The 23,615-nt window shown below is 35.7% G+C and overlaps 1 protein-coding gene across 4 annotated transcripts in view; it reads right to left on the reverse strand.

Moving 5' to 3' along the window:
- mical3a (microtubule associated monooxygenase, calponin and LIM domain containing 3a) overlaps window positions 1–23,615 on the reverse strand; it is a 79,180-nt gene that overhangs the window by 9,943 nt on the left and 45,622 nt on the right. For 2 of the 4 annotated variants that reach the window (XM_078791116.1, XM_078791115.1), the window contains exons 26-36: window positions 19,906–19,980; window positions 18,997–19,086; window positions 18,845–18,912; window positions 16,827–18,753; window positions 16,656–16,750; window positions 14,586–14,741; window positions 10,183–10,233; window positions 7,953–8,060; window positions 5,630–5,723; window positions 5,005–5,055; window positions 3,245–3,295 (exon numbers count right to left, since the gene is read on the reverse strand). In XM_078791116.1, coding sequence (XP_078647242.1) covers window positions 3,245–3,295; window positions 5,005–5,055; window positions 5,630–5,723; window positions 7,953–8,060; window positions 10,183–10,233; window positions 14,586–14,741; window positions 16,656–16,750; window positions 16,827–18,753; window positions 18,845–18,912; window positions 18,997–19,086; window positions 19,906–19,980 — 2,766 coding nt within the window. Of the gene's footprint in view, window positions 1–3,244; window positions 3,296–5,004; window positions 5,056–5,629; window positions 5,724–7,952; window positions 8,061–10,182; window positions 10,234–14,585; window positions 14,742–16,655; window positions 16,751–16,826; window positions 18,754–18,844; window positions 18,913–18,996; window positions 19,087–19,905; window positions 19,981–21,475; window positions 21,539–23,445; window positions 23,599–23,615 lie in introns of all 4 variants that reach the window. The other 2 variants (XM_078791113.1, XM_078791114.1) reach the window with 2 other exon arrangements.

The raw sequence follows: 23,615 nt of genomic DNA on the forward strand, positions 1-23,615 counted from the left end.
ATATGGTAATACAATTTCCTTAAAAAACACTCGATGGTTATAACATAAAGTACAACATCACCAAGATGGAGATGAAAGTACTACAAGTGTTGAGGGATGGTTATAACATTAAGTACAACATCACCAAGATAGACATGAAAGTCCTACAAGTGTTGAGGGAATATGGTAATGCAATTCCATTAAAAAAACACTCTATGGTTATAACATTAAGTACAGCATCACCAAGATAGAGATGAAAATACTACAAGTGTTGAGGGATGGTTATAACATTAAGTACAACATCACCAAGAGAGAGATGAAAGTACTACAAGTGTTGAGGCAGTATGGTAATACAATTCCCTTAAAATACTCTTTGGTTATAACATTAAGTACAACATCACCAAGATAGAGATGAAAGTACTACAAGTGTTGAGGGAATATGGTAATACAATTTCCTTAAAAAACACTCGATGGTTATAACATAAAGTACAACATCACCAAGATAGAGATGAAAGTACTACAAGTGTTGAGGGATGGTTATAACATTAAGTACAACATCACCAAGATAGACATGAAAGTCCTACAAGTGTTGAGGGAATATGGTAATACAATTCCCTTAAAAAAAACACTCTATGGTTATAACGTTAAGTACAACATCACCAAAATAGAAATAAAAGTACTACAAGTGAGTTAGTAAGTTGGGTCCGTCTCATTCTAGTACTTCTAGTACTTCTAGTACTTCACTATTTTTTTTTATTTCACATTCTATCATTATTACTAATTTCGTATTACACATTTCTGGATTATTCACAAACTCCATGCAATCGTTGGTGTAATGAGTACAAAGTATAAAATACGTAATTACACAATAAAAGTAAAATGTACTGCATGCGTACACACAAATACAGCAGCTTTTGAAAAGGGTCAAAAAGGTCTGACATGGCTAACCCAGACCGGTCACACTTAAGCCAGGGTGGGGGTGGGGGTGGGGGGGTCAAGGTTTCGTTATTGCACGTCAGCCCACACCACATATACTGGTAGATACTGGTAGATACTGGTAGGTACTGGTAGGTACTGGTAGGTACTGGGAGCTACAACTGAGCAAGTATGAGTAGTCAGCAAAGGATGATGGGATAAAACCAGGCGGTTAAGAAGACAATGGAGGAACCAAACTGCTACAGGATGAGAACTATTGACATGGCTGGGACACGGCACATGGGGGGAGGTGGGGGGTGGGGGGGGGCACACGGTCCATGGGAGGAACACGTACTACACTACATACTACACTACATACTTTACTTTACTTCACTGCAAGAACAGGCCAGCTGATGGGTGCTATGTAAGTCATGATGTTCTTTATTTGTCCAAGGGTAACGAAAGGACCTAAAACCCTACAAATGTTTCTCAATTACACTCTGTGTAATTCCAAGGGAAGGAAGGAAGGAAAGGAGGACGGAAGGAAGGGAGAGAGGGAGGAAGGAAGGAAGGAAGGAAGGAAGGGAGGGAGGGAGGGAGGAAGGAAGAAGGAAGGAAGGAAGGGAGAGAGGGAAGAAGGAAGGAAGGAAGGAAGGAAGAGAGGAAGGAAGAAGGAAGGAAGGGAAAGAGGGAGGAAGGAAGGGAGAGAGGGAGGAAGGGAGGGAGGGTGGAAGGAAAGAAGGGAAGGAAGGAAGGGAGAGAGGGAGCAAGGAAGGAGGAAGGGAGGGAGGGAGGAAGGAAGGAAGGAAGGAAGGAAGGGAGGAAGGAAGGGAAAGAGGGAGGAAGGAAGGGAGAGAGGGAGGAAGGGAAGGAAGGAAGGGAGAGAGGGAGCAAGGAAGGAGGGAGGGAAGGAAGGAAGGAAGGGAGGGAGAGAGGGAGGAAGGAAGGAAGGATGGAGGGAAGGAAGGTAGGAAAGGAGGAAGGGAGGAAGGAAGGAGGGAAGGAAGGAAGGCAGGAGGGAAGGAAGCAAGGAAGGAAAGAAGGAGGGAAGGAAGCAAGGAAAGAAGGAAGGAAGGAAGGAAGCAAGGAAAGAAGGAAGCAAGGAAAGAAGGAAGGAAGGAAGTAAGGAAGGAAGGGAGGAAGGAAGGAATGAAGGGAAAGAGGGAGCAAGGAAGGAGGGAAGGAAGGAGGGAGGGAGGGAGGGAAGGAAGGAAGTAAGGGAGAGAGGGAGGAAGGAAGGAAGGAAGGAAGGAAGGGAGGGAAGCAAGGAAGGAAGGAAAGAAGGAAGGGAGGGAGGCAAGGAAGGAAGGAAGGGAGAGAGGGAGGAGGGAAGGGAGAGAGGGAGGAAGGAAGGAAGGAAGGAAGGATGGAGGGAAGGAAGGAAGGAAGGAAGAAGGAGGCAAGGAAGGAAGGAAGGAGGGAAGGAAGGAAGAAGGAGGCAAGGAAGGAAGGAAGGAAGGGAGGAAGGAAGGAAGGAAAGAAGGAAGGAAAGAAGGAAGGTAGGATGGGAGGAAGGGAGAGAGGGAGGAAGGAAGGGAGAGAGGGAGGAAGGAAGGAAGGAAGGATGGAACGAAGGAAGGGAGGGAAGGAAGGAAGGAAGGAAGGGATAGAGGGAGCAAGGGAGGAGGGAGGGAGGGAGGGAGGGAGGGAGGGGAGGGAGAGAGGGAGGAAGGAAGGATGGAAAGAAGGAAGGAAGGAGGAAGGAAGGAAGGAAGGGAGGCAAGGGAGGAAGGAAGGGAGAGAGGGAGGAAGCAAGGAAGGGAGAGAGGGAGGAAGTGAGGAAGGATGGAGGGAAGGAAGGGAGGAAGGGAGGAAGGAGGGAAGGAAAGAAGGAAGGAAGGAAGGAAGGAAGGAAGGGAGGGAGGAAGGATGGAGGGAAGGAAGGGAGGAAGGGAGGGAAGGAAGGGAGGAAGGAAGGAAGGGAGAGAGGAAGGAAGGAAGGAAGGAAGGAAGGAAGGAAGGAAGGAAGGGAGGGAGGGAGGGAGGGAGGAAGAGAGGAAGGAAGGAAGGAAGGAAGGAAGGAAGGAAGGAAGGAAGATTATAGCGCCGCATGTAGACACGTGATTGGAATATTCCTTTCCATGGATACCATTGCTATCGTAAAGAGAAAAACTCCTGTAAACGTGTCTAATCAGAGCCAATGGATGTACTTTAGACGTTTGAGTGGCTTGTAGGGTACAAGATGAGGACGTTTGGTAGGTTTGGTAATGAAACAAAAACCAATCAGCCAGCCAGCCAGCCAGCCAGTCCAGGTAGGGATGATGGGTACAATAAAAAATAAGTAAGGTGGGATGGGGAAGGACTAGTCAGCCATCAGGTTAGTTGAAAGCCACACATTGTAAATACATACCGCCCAGATGCAAGTCCAGGATTTCACTGTAATTAGAATCTCCCCAATAGTCTACAAGGACAGGGATACATTAGACATAAGCGTTATTACACTACCTCACAATGGCCACACAAAGAATCCTCAAAAAAACAACAACCATGCATACACACGAACGCCACTCAAAACAAACAATCCTTATCGACTCACCACGTTACCCGATACAAAGAGTCGGTATACATGAGCACCCGATCGTTCCCCAAATAATCAAACTGCTTCATAGATTTGCTGTATTGCTGCAAAACTGGTTCAGTCTGCTTCATTTGGACTTTTAGGGCTATTTTGGGTTTCAAATGTTTCATAATATCATTTCCATGATTGAATTTTTGATTATATCTCACCAAAAGAGCATCTGGGTGTTAAATGGGATGTTTGAGTACAACAGGATACACAAGGTACAGAAGTATTGGGACACATCACTTAATTAAAATCAGTAATTACTACATTCGCCGTTAAAGTAGATCCTCACTTTTGGGTTACATTCCCAGGAAGACCAGGAAGTGACATAAAAAACAGAGGAATTGGTACGGCAATGGTAATGTAACACTAACTGTTACATTTGTTCACTTCCTGCTTTCCTAATATAGTTTTATAGTTTTTTTTGTTTTGTTTTAATTTAATTTAATTTAATTTAATTTAATTTAATTTAATTTAATTTAATTTAATTTAATTTAATTTAATTTAATTTAATTTAATTTAATTTAATTTAATTTAAACTGGTTCAAGACAAATTTTGCTTTGTTCGATATTGAAATATTTCCGGCCACCTTCCTTATGTTGTATATTTGTAATATGAAGTTTAAGGAGAAGCTGCATTAATTCTACATCTGATTAAAGTTACTTAAGATTTGTCAGATCAAAACACAATCATTGCTTATGACGTCAATCAAAACGTGCGACTGGGTTGTCTAATTCGGATTTACTTCCTGGTATGGAATTTACTGGTCAGTTTTTATTTATTATTAAATTATTAAATAAATGTTGAATATTAATTTTTATTTTTTGACACAAAATAAGATGGAAAAATACATAAGCAAATCAAAAAAAATGAAACAAATGAACAAATTAATTCTTTATTTATTATTAAATTATTAAATACATGTTTGTTTGTTTTTTTCCGACACAAGATGGAAAAATAAATAAGCAAATCAAAAAACAAATGAACAAATGAATTTTTATTTATTATCAAATTATTAAATAAATGTTTTTAATGTTAATTTTTATTTTTCAACACAAAATAAGATGGGAAAATAAATAAGCAAATCAAAAAACAAATTAAACAAACTAAACTTTCATATCAAGGCGGGGTCCTCAAACTAGCGTCATTTGGCCCGCGGGCCGTGAGTTTGAGACCCCTGACTTAGAGTCTTGATCAAATATCTGTACATTTGCTATAATGAATGAACGCAAACGTGTCCCAACACTTTTGTCCATATCGTGTATAGTACATCCGAATTGGACTTCCGACATTCCGACTGAGGTCGGGTGAAGGAGACAACGAGAAACCAGAACCAGAACCAGAACCAGCACAAATACACAAATCTATGTCGGGACACACATTCTCCTGAGTGCATGCAACTCTGACTTGACGATGGCGGACATGTTAGGAGATGGAGAACGTTTTTTTTTTGCAGTGTGTCACCACGGATGGAATCCTACGTTCAAGTGCCACAAGTCATTCAGAAGAAGACAAACAAAACATCGGGGGGGGGGGGGTCTAATACCTGATCTTCTTTTGTGCTGTTTGGGTAATGTATAAGTACCTTTGTACAACCCTTTAAGAAAGTAGAGTGGTAAACATGTTAAAGCAGAGAAACAACTGATGGAGGCGGGGGGGGGGCGATCGGGGGTGGGAGGGGGGTCATAAAAAGTTACTTCGATACAAATACACCCTCAAATATACAGTATTTGCTTGTTAACAGCACTTGTTGTTGCAATGAGTAAAATAACATACATCATTACCCTCAGCTTGTACATAAAACATTATTATAATTTGTTTATGTTCATCATAAACAACAGTGGTGCTGATTCACAAATAACTGCCCCCGGATCTAGAATAATGTAGGTTTATTTTTAACAAAAACAATATTTATGTTCATTTGAAAATAATAAAGGAAGGTTTGCTTTGGTTTAATGCTTAAATTCTAGCTCATGTCGCTGTATTCGTCAATATTAATTAGCAGAAGAGGCTGGATGCAAATTGGCGTGAAATTACGACGAGACAAAGACGGGCGCCAGCTAGCACAGCTAACGATATATAAAAATATGCAATAATGTGTGAGAATTATTGGCAATATTCCTTAAGGCGGCATAAAAAAATAAAAATAAAAAAAAAACGACAAACCTTACCTGCTTCCCCTCGCAACGCCTTCTCCACGGCGACTCCTTTCTCCTCCAGCTGCCTCTGCTTCTCCTCCACCTGCTCCAACTGCCTCTGGATGATCTAAACGTTAGCAAAAACAAAAACATGACACTTGTTACACCCGCAATAATAATAATAATAATAATAATAATAATAACTACCCACAAATGTAATACAAATCTGCAGCTTTTAATGTAATAATCCCGCAAATGTAATACATTTCCCACAAATTTAATAAAATTTGCCGACTACAAACGTAATACTGAATTATTACATATGTGGGAAAGTGAAAAACTGTAAAAGTAATAACTTCACACAAATGTAATATGAGACAAAATTATGATTTTTGTGGTTGTTGTTGTTTGTTAGTTCTTCTTTTAATGAGGGAGAAGATGTAGATGTCATTTTGAGAATTTTAACAAGATAATATTTTTTATTTTTTTGTGGAAAAAAATATTATTCAAAAAGTATCATTTGAATACATTAAAGGGATTTAAAATTTTTTTTGTTTGCTTGTTTTTTGGAAACATGCTAGGTTTTTTGGAAACAAACCTAGCATGTTTTTTGGAAACATGCTAGCTAGGTAGGCTATGCTACTAACCTAGCGCATGTTTCCAAAAAAAAAAAAACCTAGCATGTTTACAAAAACAAACCGAGCTAGCATGTTTTTTTTGGAAACATGCTACTAACCTAGCATGTTTCCAAAAAACATGCTAGGTTTTTTTGGAAACAAACCGAGCTAGCATGTTTTTTTGGAAACATGCTACTAACCTAGCATGTTTCCAAAAAACATGCTAGGTTTTTTTGGAAACAAACCGAGCTAGCATGTTTTTTTGGAAACATGCTACTAACCTAGCATGTTTCCAAAAAACATGCTAGGTTTTTTTGGAAACAAACCGAGCTAGCATGTTTTTTTGGAAACATGCTACTAACCTAGCATGTTTCCAAAAAACATGCTAGGTTTTTTTGGAAACAAACCGAGCTAGCATGTTTTTTTGGAAACATGCTACTAACCTAGCATGTTTCCAAAAAACATGCTAGGTTTTTTTGGAAACAAACCGAGCTAGCATGTTTTTTTTGGAAACATGCTACTAACCTAGCATGTTTCCAAAAAACATGCTAGGTTTTTTTGGAAACAAACCGAGCTAGCATGTTTTTTTGGAAACATGCTACTAACCTAGCATGTTTCCAAAAAACATTCTAGGTTTTTTTGGAAACAAACCGAGCTAGCATGTTTTTTTGGAAACATGCTACTAACCTAGCATGTTTCCGAAAAACATGCTAGGTTTTTTTGGAAACAAACCGAGCTAGCATGTTTTTTTGGAAACATGCTACTAACCTAGCATGTTTCCAAAAAACATGCTACGTTAGAACATGACCATGCAAACTCCACACAGAGATGGCCGAGAGTGGGATTGAACCCTGGTCTCCTAGCTGTGAGGTCAGCGTGCTAACCAATCGACCACCGTGGAGCCTGTTTTACAATATTCATTTATTCATTTCGTGGGGGGTGCTGGAGCCGTCTTCAGCTGTCTTCAGGCGAGAGGCGGCGTACACCCTGGACTGGTGGCCAGCCAATCACAGGGCACATATAGACAAACAACCATTCACACTCACATTCATACCTATGGATAATTTGGAGTCGCTAATTAACCTAGCATGTTTTTTTTTTGGAAACATGCTACTAACCTAGCAAAAAATGCTAGGTTAGAACATGCACAGAGATGCACGCTAACCACTCGACCACCGTGCAGCCTGTTTTACAATATTTTATATATAAAATATATTTTATATATATTAAATATACAATATTTTGGGGCCACACAACACTTCCAAAACTTTTACTTTGAAATTCTGTTGTACAGAGACTCATCATCACTGCAGCTGGAAGAAAACGAGCGGCCTTTACGAGCTCCACTTAGAGCTCCTCGGGAAGCGTTCCCCTATGCGGTTTAGTGCTGACGCTGCGGACTCAAACCACCGGAGTGGATTTATTTGCCGAGGGATACGGTAGAATTCAGCCCGCGAGGTCATAACCAACGTACCATATGTTGTACGGTTTAAAAAAGGGAACAAAAAAACATACTTGCGTAACACACCGCATTTTAAATTCACTGACATAAACAATATAAATAATTACCGGAAATGTTTGACCCGTGGCTGAATACTTGAAAAGGCTACAGTTATATAAAATACAGCACATGCATTCCGGATAAACGTTAGCAAAACAAAGATACGCTAATAGAGGATATCTGGAAACACCAGATAAAATAACATTGCTTTTGGTTATTATTATTGTTATTTTTATACCTGGGCACGATGCAGCCTCTTCAGTTCTTCTTGCTTAGCTTGTCGCCGGGCAGCTTTCTGAACCCTGCGGGTCAGCTTGGCATTCAGTTCTTCCTCTGTGTAGGTTTTCTAGCAAAACAAAAACAAACTGTTATCACCTCTGAAAAAAAAAAAAAAGTACTGGTAAAGCTAGCTAAAGGGGGCATCGGGGGGGGGACACTACGAGGAAAATCACTTCTTGAATATTGTGGACGAGCGCCTGAGTGGAACAATCCACTTCCACTCCTGATCCAAACCTTAAGACCAGCTGAAAAATAGACTTCCAACTTTGGAAAATAAGTTTGGAAAATAAATTACCCGCAAAAAATGCGACTTATGTATGTTTTTTCTACCTAATTATGCATTTTTGGCCTTGTGCGACATACTCCAGAGCGACTTATGTATGTTTTTTTCTACCTAATTATGTATTTTTAGCCTTGTGCGACTTATACTCCGGAACGACTTATGTATGTTTTTTTCTAGCTAATGATGCATTTTTGGCCTTGTGCAACTTATACTCTGGAGCGACTTATGTATGTTTTTTTTCTACCTAATTATGCATTTTTAGCCTTGTGCGACTTATACTCCGGAGCGACTTATGTATGTTTTTTTCTAGCTAATTATGTATTTTTGGCCTTGTGCGACTTATACTCCGGAGCGACTTATGTATGTTTTTTTCAACCTAATGATGCATTTTTGGCCTTGTGCGACTTATACTCCGGAGTGACTTATGTATGTTTTTTTCAACCTAATGATGCATTTTTAGCCTTGTGTGACTTATACTCCGTAGTGACTTATGTATGTTTTTTTTCTACCTAATTATGCATTTTTAGCCTTGTGTGACTTATACTCCGGAGCGACTTATGTACGTTTTTTCTACCTAATTATGCATTTTTAGCCTTGTGCAACTTATACTCCGGAGCGACTTATGTATGTTTTTTTCTACCTAATTATGCATTTTTAGCCTTGTGCGACTTATACTCTGGAGCGACTTATGTATGTTTTTTTTCTACCTAATTATGCATTTTTAGCCTTGTGCGACTTATACTCCGGAGCGACTTATGTATGTTTTTTTCTACCTAATGATGCATTTTTTGCCTTGTGCGACTTATACTCCGGAGTGACTTATGTATGTTTTTTTCAACCTAATGATACATTTTTAGCCTTGTGTGACTTATACTCCATAGTGACTTATGTATGTTTTTTTCTAGCTAATGATGCATTTTTGGCCTTGTGCGACTTATACTCCAGAGCGACTTATGTATGTTTTTTTCTACCTAATTATGCATTTTTGGCCTTGTGCAACTTATACTCTGGAGCGACTTATGTACGTTTTTTCTACCTAATTATGCATTTTTAGCCTCAATCAGTAATAAATACATATAATAATAATAATAATAATAATAATAATAATAATAAAACGGCAAATAATAAAACCTTAAGAAACCACATATAGTTGGTGGGTAGACAAATTATTTTTTTCCGATTAAAATGAACAAAGCATTATTAGAGCATTATTATGTAGACATGACAAAACACGACTATAGTCACATTTATACTTTTATTTACAACATATTGCGCAACTGCAGGGTCTTGAGACACATGCTAACTCGCAAACTAGACCGCTAGCGACCTAAACGGTAGCCTTCAAGTTATTCCCTTTCAACTTAAATCGCCAAAAAACTTACCACTTCCACACGGATAGGGAGGATAACTATTAACAGTTATTTAACCTTTAACATGAACATTAATAAAAACGTAATAATTTTTTCTGGGTACATGATACCATACAGCATCCGTATAATTTGCGCTAGCCGCACTAACATTAAACTTTCATATCAAGGCAGGGGCCTCAAACTAGTGTCCTGCGGGCCACATTTGGCATGTTTGAGACCCCTGACTTTACAAGGACATTAAAAGCCGTAGTAAAGCAAGAGAGAGAGAATAGAACTGAAATGAAACAGTTTATCCGGCATCCACGTCGGAGTAAACACGCTTGCGGTGACAGATAGGAAGGTTAATGTCGTTGCGGCTTGGAAGTGGAGCATTGGTAACAAAAAAAGCCACGTTCGATAGCAGTGCGTGATTGAGCGGGGGCACCATGAGTCCACTTGACACAAGCATCCAGAAAGGACGGTTAGTTTAAAGGCTGTTACATGCGAACAGGTGGAAAAGGTGAGTGACGGACAGACGACAATGGGTGTGATACTACCTTTGAGGCGTACGATCTCTTGAACGCCAGTGCATGAGGGACATAAACAGACTTGGGGAGGACAAAACAAAGAAGGAGGAATCAAACATATGATGATTAAATGGGTTAATGAGCACGTCAAACCAGAATAAAATCATTTTATGACGAATAAAATCATCTTTAAAACGAAGTCACAGGCAATGTTAATATCACCCAGCAGGGTGCAGTCACATTCAATTAGATTACATTTATAAATCAAATTCCCAACAAAAAAATTCCGTATTTCCCGGACTATAAGTCGCACTTTTTTTCATAGGTTGGCAGTTCCTGCGACTTATACTCCAGAGCGACTTATAAATTAAAAAAAAGTGTTTATGTTACATAAACATTGGATGCCTTTTCTGTTCATGTTTATTTGTTTGTGTAGCTGAATAACCATTGTGTTAGCATATGTTAGCATGTTAGCATATTCTTTTATTGTTAGAACTTGCCTTCCAAGAGGACGTAATGTCTGTTTTGGTCAAGTAGTTTGGAAAATAAATTACCCGCAAAAAATGCGACTTATACTCCAGTGCGACTTATGTATGTTTTTTAGTCTACCTAATTATGCAATTTTAGCCTTGTGCGACTTATACTCTGGAGTGACTTATGTATGTTTTTTTCTACCTAATTATGCATTTTTGGCCTTGTGCGACTTATACTCCAGTACGACTTATGTATGTTTTTTTTCTACCTAATTATGCATTTTTGGCCTTGTGCGACTTATACTCCGGAACGACTTATGTATGTTTTTTTCTAGCTAATTATGCATTTTTGGCCTTGTTCGACTTATACTCCAGTACGACTTATGTATGTTTTTTTTCTACCTAATTATGCATTTTTGGCCTTGTGCGACTTATACTCCGGAGCGACTTATGTATGTTTTTTTCTAATTATGCATTTTTAGCCTTGTGCGACTTGTACTCCGGAGCGACTTATGTACGTTTTTTTCTACCTAATTATGCATTTTTGGCCTTGTGCGACTTATACTCCAGTACGACTTATGTATGTTTTTTTTCTACCTAATTATGCATTTTTGGCCTTGTGCGACTTATACTCCGGAGCGACTTATGTATGTTTTTTTCTACCTAATTATGCATTTTTAGCTTTGTGCGACTATACTCCGGAGCGACTTATGTATGGTTTTTTTGTACCTAATTATGCATTTTTGGCCTTGTGCGACTTATACTCCGGAACGACTTATGTATGTTTTTTTCTAGCTAATTATGCATTTTTGGCCTTGTTCGACTTATACTCCGGAGCGACTTATGTATGGTTTTTTTGTACCTAATTATGCATTTTTGGCCTTGTGCGACTTATACTCCGGAACGACTTATGTATGTTTTTTTCTAGCTAATTATGCATTTTTGGCCTTGTTCGACTTATACTGCGAAGCGACTTATGTTTTTCTCTAATAAATTATGCATTTTTGGCCTTGTGCGACTTATACTCCGGAGCGACTTATGTATGTTTTTTTCTAATTATGCATTTTTAGCCTTGTGCGACTTGTACTCCGGAGCGACTTATGTACGTTTTTTTCTACCTAATTATGCATTTTTGGCCTTGTGCGACTTATACTCCGGAGCGACTTATGTATGTTTTTTTCTAATTATGCATTTTTAGCCTTGTGCGACTTGTACTCCGGAGCGACTTATGTACGTTTTTTTCTACCTAATTATGCATTTTTAGCCTTGTGCGACTTATACTGCGGAGCAACTTATGTATGTTTTTTTCTACCTAATTATGCATTTTTGGCCTTCTGCGACTTATACTCCGAGCGACTTATGTACGTTTTTTTCTAGCTAATTATGCATTTTTGGCCTTGTGCGACTTATACTCCGATGCGACTTATGTACGTTTTTTTCTACCTAATTATGCATTTTTGGCCTTCTGCGACTTATACTCCGAGCAACTTATGTACGTTTTTTTCTAGGTAATGATGCATTTTTGGCCTTGTGCGACTTATGTAGTTTTTTTCTAGCTAATGATGCATTTTTGGCCTTGTACGACTTATACTCCGGAGCGACTTATGTATGTTTTTTTTCTACCTAATTATGCATTTTTGGCCTTGTGGGACTTATACTCCGGAGTGACTTATGTATGTTTTTTCTACCTAATTATGCATTTTTGGCCTTGTACAACTCATACTCCGGAGCGACTTATGTATTTTTTTTTTACCTAATTATGCATTTTTGGCCTTGTGTGACTTATACTCCGGAGCGACTTATGTATGTTTTTTTTCTTCCTAATTATGCATTTTTGGCCTTGTGTGACTTATACTCCGGAGCGACTTATGTACGTTTTTTTCTACCTAATTATGCATTTTTGGCCTTGTGCAACTTATACTCCGATGCGACTTATGTACGTTTTTTTCTACCTAGTTATGCATTTTTGGCCTTGTGCGACTTATACTCCGATGCGACTTATGTACGTTTTTTTCTACCTAATTATGCATTTTTGGCCTTCTGCGACTTATACTCCGAGCAACTTATGTACGTTTTTTTCTAGGTAATGATGCATTTTTGGCCTTGTGCGACTTATGTAGTTTTTTTCTAGCTAATGCTGCATTTTTGGCCTTGTACGACTTATACTCTGGAGCGACTTATGTATGTTTTTTTCTACCTAATTATGCATTTTTGGCCTTGTGGGACTTATACTCCGGATCGACTTATGTATGTTTTTTTCTACCTAATTATGCATTTTTAGCTTTGTGCGACTTATACTCCGGAGCGACTCATAGTCCAGAAAATACGGTAAATAAAGGTATACTGCTAGTCCTTACTAGGATGTGCTAAACTGATCTCACGAGAATTTTGTTGAAATCGCAAAACGTGAACACATCCAGCATATTCAATTTTTTTTTTAATATTTCCAAAAATCCTATTAATTACCATTGACCTTTTCATGAAAAAAAACCTGCTAAATCTCGTGAGAACAGGTTCATCTACGGCGCTAACACAACACAGACTGGTAACAAAGCTTCCTGTAGACCTGGATTACATGCGGTCAAAAAAATATTTTAACAGTTGTGGCATACAAAAACCAGTTTATATCAAGATTAGAGCCCTCTAGACTTGGAATAACACCCCTATAATCACTTTTTAGTTCTGTTACCCAATATGGCAGACAAATAAATGTGTTCACGTGGCGTCGGAGGTTTAGCATCTACATTAGTTTGTGAGATTCCTGTTCCGTGGATCAGGTCTGGTGCTTGTGTATCAAGCCGAACTTTACAAAAAAAAAAGACGACCATTACTAACATATTCAAATACAAAACAGCCTAATTGATTACTAAGCCTTCGTTTTGAAAAAGTGAAATAAGAGTGTGCGTGGTTGTCGGCAAACAGTCAATGACCGCATGCCTCCGGGATTCAAACTCAGCCGGGGGGTCTACCTACGGAACACCGCCACAAACACAAATAAGGAAGCAGGGGGAAGACGAGGCGTTTGAATTTCAAGCGTAAACATAATTCATACATAACCACCATTTTGTATCAAATCATGTGTACAGTCGTCCCTCGTTTATCACTATTAACACTTAAGTGATAAATGAATATCCAGTGAAGTGGGAGTCCTTATTTATAAATCAATTATAAATCAATTTTAACATAATTAAAGCCCTCTACACATGACATAACACCCCTATAGTCTTCAATTACCCAATATCGTATAATTTTTTTTACGTTATGCTAGTTTGTGTTGCTATAAATGTGTTGGACAGGAAGTGAACAGTAGCTCATGTTTTTATTATTGGCAATTTGTGAGATCATTTAAACCTGCAATAAAATCCTGTTGTTTCGGCAATCAGGTCTGGTGCTTGTGTATCTCATCCAACATCACTGACATAATACCACGACATCGTTTAAAAGAGTTATATTTTTTACTAATATTATTTTATATAATGTGCACGGCGGTCGAGTGGTTAGCGCGCAGACCTCGCAGCTAGGATACCCGAGTTCAATCCCACCCTCTGCGATCTCTGTGTGGAGTTTGCGTGGGTTTTCTTCCGGGTATTCCGGTTTCCTCCCACATTCCAAAAAAACATGCTAGGTTAATTAGCGACTCCAAATTGTCCATAGGTATGAATGTGAGTGTGAATGGTTGTTTGTCTATAATATATTGTATTTTAGGGGGCGACTGTACATAGTTGTTTACTAAATACATTAGATATATACAGTGTGTGTATATATTTTTTTAATTATTAAAAATATTTAATAAATATAAAAAAAATATTATATATTTTTTTATTTAATTTTAATTTTTTTTAATTTTATTACATTTTTTATATGGCCCGATAAACCAATATTCATAAGGCCAATATTCAAAAATGTATTGTTCATAGCTTGAAATTCAACACCATTGAATTTCTCCCCCCTGCCAAATACCTCATTGTCTTTTCCCTTCTCTCCATCACTCTCTTTTTGCCTCTCTTTCGCTCTTTTCTTTCCTTTCACCTCCCTCCTTCTCTCCTTGTCCGCTTTCTCCTCTTTCATTGCCTCCTTCTGCATGCCTGACACTAGGTCAAAGATGTCCGTGTGTCGCTAGAAATGGGAACCGTGTACAAGAAGAGCGTTTTGAAAAAGAACCGAAAAAACAAAGAAGGCGCACCGATTGTCCGTGAAGTCGTACCTAAGGAGGTAAATATTTGAGAACAGCCACAATCGAACCTTTCAGTGTACTCCAGGTGATGACCCCTCCCGCAGAAGTTCGCAATAACTACCCACAAACGTAATAAACCACAAACGTAGAATACAAAATCTGCAGCTTTGAATGTAATAATCCCGCAAATGTAATAAATTTACCACAAACGTAATAAAATTTGCCTACCGCCAACGTAATACTGAATTTATTCCATATGTGGGAAAGTGAAAAACTGTAAAGATAATAACTTCCCACAAATGTAATAAGACAAAATAATGATCTTTGTGGTTGTTTCTTCTTTTAATGAGGGAGAAGATGTAGATGTCATTTTGAGGATTTTAACAAGATATTTTTTTTCCTTTTTTTTGTGGAAAAAAATATTTGAATACATTCAAGGAATCTGTAATTATTAAATTATAATTTCTTTTAAATTAAAAAAAGGATAACATAATGGTGATGATTATTGTTATAATTGTTTTAATAAAATTATTCTAACTATTATTTTTATATTTTATTATTTCTTTGATTATTTCTTCAAATTAGACAAAATTATTACACAAAATGTAATAATTTCCTGCAAATGTAATAGTTTGTAAAGTAAATTATTACATTTTATTTGTGGGCGTACATGTGCGTTTTATTTATTGCAGTATATTATTGTATGTGTGATTTTTCAAAAGAAATAAAATATAATAATTATAATAATAATAGTAATAATAATTTTATTACAACAACTGCAATTATCACAATTATGTTATCTTTATTAATTTAAAATAAATAAATACTCCACAAAAAAATGAAAAAATTATCTTGTTAAAATCCTCAAAATGAGTGTACATGTGCGTTTTAGTTACAGTATATTATTGTATGTGTGATTTTGTGTGTATATGGGGAAGAAATAATCAAAAGAAATAATAAAATATAAGAATAATAATAGTAATAATAATTTTATTAAAACAATCGCAATTATCACAACTATTTTTTTTAATTTAAAGTAAATTATAATTTAATAATTAAAGATTCCTTTAATGTATTCAAATGATACTCTTTGAATAATATTTTTTCCACAAAAAATAAGAAAAAAAATATCTTGCAATTATCACAATTATGTTATATTTTAATTTAAAATAAATTCTAATTTAATAATTAAAGATTCCTTGAATGTATTCAAATGATACTCTTTGAATAATATTTTTTCCACAAAAAAAAATTTTAAAAAAGAATTATCTTGCAATTATCACAATTATGTTATCTTTTTTAAAATTTTAAATAAATTATAATTTAATAATTAAAGATTCTTTAATGTATTCAAATGATACTCCTTGAATAATATTTTTTCCACAAAAAAAGAATTATCTTGCAATTAACACAATTATGTTATCTTTTTTAATTTAAAAAATTATAATTTAATAATAAAAAAATTCCTTTAATGTATTCAAATGATACTCTTTGAATAATATTTTTTCCACAAAAAAAGAAAAAATAAATAATTATCTTATCACGCTCATTAAAAGAAGAAACAACCACAAAAATCATTATTTTGTCTCATATTACATTTGTGGGAAGTTATTACCTTTACAGTTTTTCACTTTCCCACATATGGAATAAATTCAGTATTACGTTTGCAGTAGGCAAATTTTATTAAATTTGTGGGAAATTTATTACATTTGCGGGATTATTACATTAAAAGCAGATTTTGTATTCTACGTTTGTGGTTTATTATGTTTGTAATTACTGCAGTTATTACGTTATTGCGGTATAACACGGTAAAACATGTCTCCGGTACGGGAATCTAACGTTTTCGACTGACTTACATCTGCCTTTGACTTCTGGGACGATCGCTCCAAAACGTCGTCACATGACAGATCGGAATCCTCGGAAAAGCTCAAGTTCCTGCGGGACTTCATGTCTGTCAAATATGATAAGTCGAGTTAGGAATATATAAAATAAACACTGGAGGGTTTTCCGGATCCATGTTATCTTACCCGACGGTTTTCCAAGAGGCGGGGTTCTCTTTTTACCCGAGTCCTGAGTAATGGATCCGGATGATGGCGTACTTGGACATGATTTATCGTCTTTTTTCTTCTTGTCTTTCTTGTACCCGGAAAAGACGGTTTTCCACAAGGACTTGTGCTTGGGTGGCGTCTCATCCGTTACGGAAAGTCGAGCGGAGTCGTTTTTGGATTTTTTCTCCTTTTTGTTCTTACGAGGCGAAAAAAGAGAACTTTGTTTTTTGCTTTTACTCGTGGAAGAACTATCGGATGACGCGACGGAGCTGTCAAGACTTCGGTTGCTACTGAAAAGACGTTCGGGTAGAGTCTCGGATTTCTTGGATTCAAGAGATTTCACAGCAGAAGTCTTTGGAGATACGGAAAATTTCGTACTTTTGTTGACCACGTCTGGCGTGACGTTCCACGCCACTTTCGGTGACACGGCGTTTTCGGCGTTGGAGTCTTTCATTTTATTCAACTGCTTCGCCATCGCGTCTTTGAGAACTTGGCTCTTGATGGACTTTTCTCTTGATCTCATCCTCTCTTCGGCGATTTCTTTAGCTTCCGGAGAAAAGCGAGTTTCCCGTTGTTGCGTCTTTGAGCTAGCATGGATACTGGGTTTACCGTTTTCCATTGCTAACGCTAAATGAAAAGGCGGTTTTTCTGCGGATTTGCTAGCGGTTTCTGGCGTTCGCTCAAAGTCGAAGTTCTCCTCCACGTCGTCAGCAAACGGAATCTCTTCCACCGTTTCCACAAAAGACTTCCTGACTTGTTCTTCTTCTGAGCGAGGATTCTTTTTCTCTCTCATGATAACCGGATCTGGAGTCGGGACAATGACTCTTCTGGGTGCAGGTTTCGGTACCGATACAGGACTTAGTTGGGTTCTCCGCAATGGAACTGGAGTCTTTGTTTTCTGTGGTTCTTTGGTATCATCATCGTATTGAGGTTTATCGGTTCCGTTGCTCCAAGAGACTTGGTGTTGTTGCCGGAAAACCGCCGGGGACTGATTCGCCGGTACAGGCGGCGGCGGACTGGACGGCGGCGTCAGCATGACAGAGTCCGAGGTGTTGTAACCGTCGCTGTTTGCAGTTTGACTTACGGCCATGCTTCCGTTGAGAGCTACGCCCGAACTGCTGCTGAGGTCTTTCTTCTCGGAGTCGTTAGATCCGATCGGAGTAATGACTTGACCTTCGAGAGTTATGTTGAGTCTGCGAATCACAGTGCGTCCGGTTAATGAAGGCTTCTGGTCCTGAAACGATTCCAGAGTCGGCGTCTTGGTAGCAATTGAGTCTTTTATCGGAGTCTTTTCCGAGATTTTATTACTTCGATCTAAAGGCAACAATCCGAGACTTTTCCGAATCTCTGCGCTCTTTAACCAGAACTCCTCGATGATATCGGTTTTCTTCGATACGGATTCATCCGTTGAAAGGTCGTCCGACTGTGAATGTTCGGGTGTGGTTCTGTCAAGTCTTGTTATGGGTGTTGAAGTAATATTTGGGATAGGCTGGGTTCGAACCGGGGAATCCGACGCCTGAGGTGATGACGGTTCGTGGCAGGGTAGAGGCTGGGCGCAAATGGGGGAAAGCGGGTTCCCCGTAAGCGGGCAAATCGACCGATGAGGGTAAACGGGCGACTTTGGCGTGCGGGTCTCCGGTAGTGGAGTAGGCTGGGAACGAATCGGGGATCCAAGAGGGGACTTAACGGGGGATCTGAGGGGACTCTGGACGGTTGGACTGACCGGCGAGGCGACGTTGGGGGGGGGCGGATTAGCCGGGACTGAGGCAGCCGTTGGGGAGTCGGAAGGGGACGGATCAAGGGAAGTTGTTGGGGAATTGCAAACCGGTGAAGGTGTTGTAGTCTCAATTCCGGGTTCCGGAGAGACAACCGGTTCTGGGAAAAAGCAGTTTTCCGGAGATTTGGCCTGACAGATAGTGAATTAAACAAAATAAAAAAAAAATTAAACTCTTTTAAAGAACTTTTAAAGTACTGGATAAAAATCGGAATAACCGTACCGGTCTTTCAGGCTCTGGCGAAGCTAAGACCGGCGATAAGATGGCGTCGTTTTCAGTGATGGATGCTTCTGAATATATTGACAATAACAATATTGCATTAACCACATAATAAACAAGAAAATTATTGTCATCATTAATGCCATATTATGTACCAATATTTGAAGTTATTGCCACACTTTCAGCGATATCATCCTGCTGCCGATGCAAACGAGCCTCAGCTTCAGCGTCGGACGGGATGTCATCTAGAATAAAAATTAATTGGAAAAAATTGTTACAACTATAATGATGAAAATGGTAATATTAATGATGATTATAATAATGGTGATAATAATAACAATAATAATGGTAATAATGAGAAGGATTATAACAATAATGATAATAATCACTACAATAATGATAATAATAATATCACTATGTTGACAGTTACTGTGGTACACATTATGTCATTGGATGCTCATTTAAATTAAATTAAATTAAATTAAATTAAATTAAATTAAATTAAATTAAATTAAATTAACAATACTATCTGCCCCAATGGCTAGACGGGACAAAAAAATAAATAAATAAATAAATTAAATTAACATGATTATATTTTTTTCTATTTATATGTTAAATTAAATTATGTTAAATTAAATTAACAAGATTATATTTTTTTCTATTTATATGTTAATTTAAATTGAAATGATTATATCTTTTTCTATTTATATGTTAAATTAAATTAAATTAACATGATTATATCTTTTTCTATTATATGGTAATTAAATTAAATTAAAATGATTATATCTTTTTGTATTTATATGTTAAATTAAATTAAATTCAATAATGTGATTATACATTTTACTATTTATATGTTAAATTAAATTAAATTAAATTAAAATGATTATATCTTGCAAAAAGGGGTAGGAATTAATAAGCTTTTGCTTATATTTATATTTTGATTGATGTAAGAAATGCACTGTAATGTTTCATATATTTGCCCAAAAAAAAAATAATAATCACTTTCAAAACATGAGTTAATTTTACTTATTTTACTAAATAGTTCATAATGATATCATACTGACCCTGATCCATTTCTGTTCCAGGCTCCATATCGGGACTATCGGCTTCTGCTTCCAAATCCTCCTCCTCACAAGGCTCTGGCATGACAGAAATAATATATATAAATAACAAATATAACATTAGCCCCGCCCTTTATGGTAATAAATATATAACAACATAATAAAAATAATCTTCCTTTATATCATTTTTAAACAAACCATAAGCATCCATATTCAGGGAAAAACTGATCACTTGTAATGGCCGCATAGAAAGCAGGTGTAAAAACCTAAAAATATATGCAGAAAATAATGGTTAATAAGTTAGTGATCAAAAAGCAGCATTAAGTAGTAGCATAAAATTCATGCAACTGGCGAACCCAAAACATTGCTAGCATGCGTTAATTGTGCCGATTATTATTTTTCTAATATTGTATTTTATAACTGTGCCAATTATTATCATTATTATTATTTTTCTAATATTGTATTTTAAATTGTGCCAATTATTATTATTATTATTTTTCTAATTTTGTATTTTATAATTGTGCCAATTATTATTATTATTATTTTTCTAATATTGTATTTTATAATTGTGCCAATTATTATTATTTTTCTAATATTGTATTTTATAATTGTGCCAATTATTATTATTTTTCTCATATTGTATTTTATGCCAATTATTATTATCATTTTTCTAATATTGTATTTTATAAGTGTGCCAATTATTATTATTATTATTATTATCATTAATTTAATATTGTATTTTATAATTGTGTCAATTATTATTATTATTATTATATTGTATTTTATAATTGTGCCAATTATTATTATTATTATTCTAATATTGTATTTTATAATTGTGCCAATTAATATTATTATTATTTTTCTAATATTATATTTTATAATTGTGCCAATTATTATTATTATTATTATTATTCTAATATTGTATTATATAATTGTGCCAATTATTATTATTATTTTTCTAATATTGTATTTTATAATTGTGCCAATTATTATTATTAATATTTTTCTAATATTGTATTTTATAACTGTGCCAATTATTATTATTATTTTTCTAATACTGTATTTTATAATTGTGCCAATTATTATTATTATTATTTATTCTAAATAATTGTGCCAATTATTATTATTTTTCTAATATTGTATGTTATAATTGTGCCAATCATTATTATTATTATTTTTCTAATATTGTATTTTATAATTGTGCCAATTATTATTATTATTTATTCTAAATAATTGTGCCAATTATTGTTATTATTATTTTTCTAATATTGTATGTTATAATTGTGCCAATTATTATTATTATTATTTTTCTAATATTGTATTTTATAATTGTGCCAATTATGGCAACAATTTGTGGCAGGCAATTTGGAAACCACCCAATACGTTCAATACCAGCTAAGGACATGGAAAAGGGTTGAAAGACAAGTCAAATATAAGGAAGTCGAGAACGTGCGTCGGGAACGACAGCATTCCAAGCATGCCGGTGAGTTTGTAGTCACGTCCGTGCTGCAACAGACCGGCCAAAAGACAAAAAGAGACGGGATTTTGTGATCCCTCGTTAAGTCTGCGCTACCTCCAGACATTGACTCCAACCAGACTCGCACTGCTTCGTGCCGGGCGGATGTGTGGACGGGGGCTACATTTAAACGGGAAGATACGGCATGACGGGAATGGGTATCAGGGGAGAAATGGGAAAAAAAATAAAATTAAAACATGACAAACAGCGGAACACAAACAAACAAAGCGGAACCAAGAAAATCAAGGTGTTTCATGGAGCACTGGGACTGGATCCAGTAACTGTATTTCACCCCCAGATGACTGTAAAATGATGATTATTATATGGAACATAATTAAATGACAGTCCGGTAATAACTGCACACAAATGTAATACAAATCTGCAGGAAATTATTACATATGTGGGAAAGTGAAAAACTGTAAAGATAATAACTTCCCCAAATGTATATGGGGAAGAAATAATCAAAAGAAATAATAAAATATAATAATAATATAGTAATAATAATTTTATTAAAACAATTGCAAGTATCATAATTATGTTATCTTTTTTAAAATTTTAAATAAATTATAATTTAATAATTAAAAATTTCTTTATTGTATTCAAATAATACTCTTTGAATAATATTTTTTCCACAAAAAAGAAAAAATAATAATTAAAATCCTCAAAAACTCCTCACAAAATCATTATTTTGTGTGTATATGGAGAAGAAATAATCAAAAAATAATAAAATATAATAATAGTAATAATAAGTATTGCAATTATCACAATTTTGTTATCTTTTCAATTAAAAAAAATTATAATTTAATAATTAAAGATTCCTTTAATGTATTCAAATGATACTCTGAATAATATTTTTTCCACAAAAAATAAGAAAAAAATATCTTGCAATTATCACAATTATGTTATCTTTTTAAATTTAAAATAAATTATAATTTAATAATTAAAGATTCTTTAATGTATTCAAATAATACTCCTTGAATAATATTTTTTCCACAAAAAAAAAGAATTATCTTGCAATTAACACAATTATGTTATCTTTTTTAATTAAAAAAATATATAATTTAATAATAAAAAAATTCCTTTAATGTATTCAAATGATACTCTTTGAATAATATTTTTCCACAAAAAAAGAAAAAATAAATAATTATCCTCAAAAAAATCTTCATAAAATCATTATTTTGTGTGCATATGAGGAAGAAATAATCAAAAGAAATAAAATATAATAATAATAATAATAGTAATAATAATTATCGCAGTTATAACAATTATGTTATCTTATTTATTTAAAATAAATTATAATTTAACAATTAAAAATTCCTTTAATGTATTCAAATGATACTCTTTGAATAATTTTTTTTCAAAAAAATAACAAAAAAATTATCTTGTTAAAATCCTCAAAATGACATCTACACCTTCTCCCTCATTAAAAGACGAAAGAACCACAAAAATCATTATTTTGTCTCATATTACATTTGTGGAAAGTTATTACCTTTACAGTTTTTCACTTTCCCACATATGGAATAATTTCCTGCAAATGTAATAGTTATTAACAAGAAGAAATAATCAAAATAAATAATAAAATATAATAATAAAATAATAGTAATAATAATTTTATTAAAACAATTGCAATTATCACAATTACGTTATCTTTTTTTAATTTAAAATAAATTATAATTTAATAATTAAAGATTCCTTTAATGTATTCAAATGATGAATAATATCTCCCCCTCCCAAAAAAAATGAAAAAAAAAATATCTTGTTAAAATCCTCAAAATGACATCTATATCTTCGATTATTACATTTGCGGAATTATTACATTCAAAACTGCAGATTTGTATTACGTTTGTGGGCAGTTATTACGTATGCGGGTGTAACAGTCCAACATAAATCAATGTAATAACAAAAAAAAGATGGTTAGTCCTATTCCAGACATTCCAAACATTCCAGCATCCACACCGGAATACATGCGACTTGTCTTAGGTGCACCCGTAAACCCCCCCTCAGCTCCTCAGGGGGGGGTGGGTTACCTGTGGAAGAGAGCAGCGAGGGCTCAACGGGCCGGGACGCTGAGGCCACTTGGCCACTCGTGTCCGTCTCCGAGTCCAGCTGCGTTCCCGTCACAACTGGAATTTCAAGAGGATCCAATGGGAGCAGGATTTGTTGAACCTGCAGGTTCTTGGCTGCGTTGTGAAAGATT

Source organism: Doryrhamphus excisus, linkage group LG6 (genome assembly GCF_037039965.1).
Source record: "Doryrhamphus excisus strain RoL-2023G ecotype Guam linkage group LG6, RoL_Dexc_Guam_v1.1, whole genome shotgun sequence".
NCBI lineage: Eukaryota > Metazoa > Chordata > Actinopteri > Syngnathiformes > Syngnathidae > Doryrhamphus > Doryrhamphus excisus.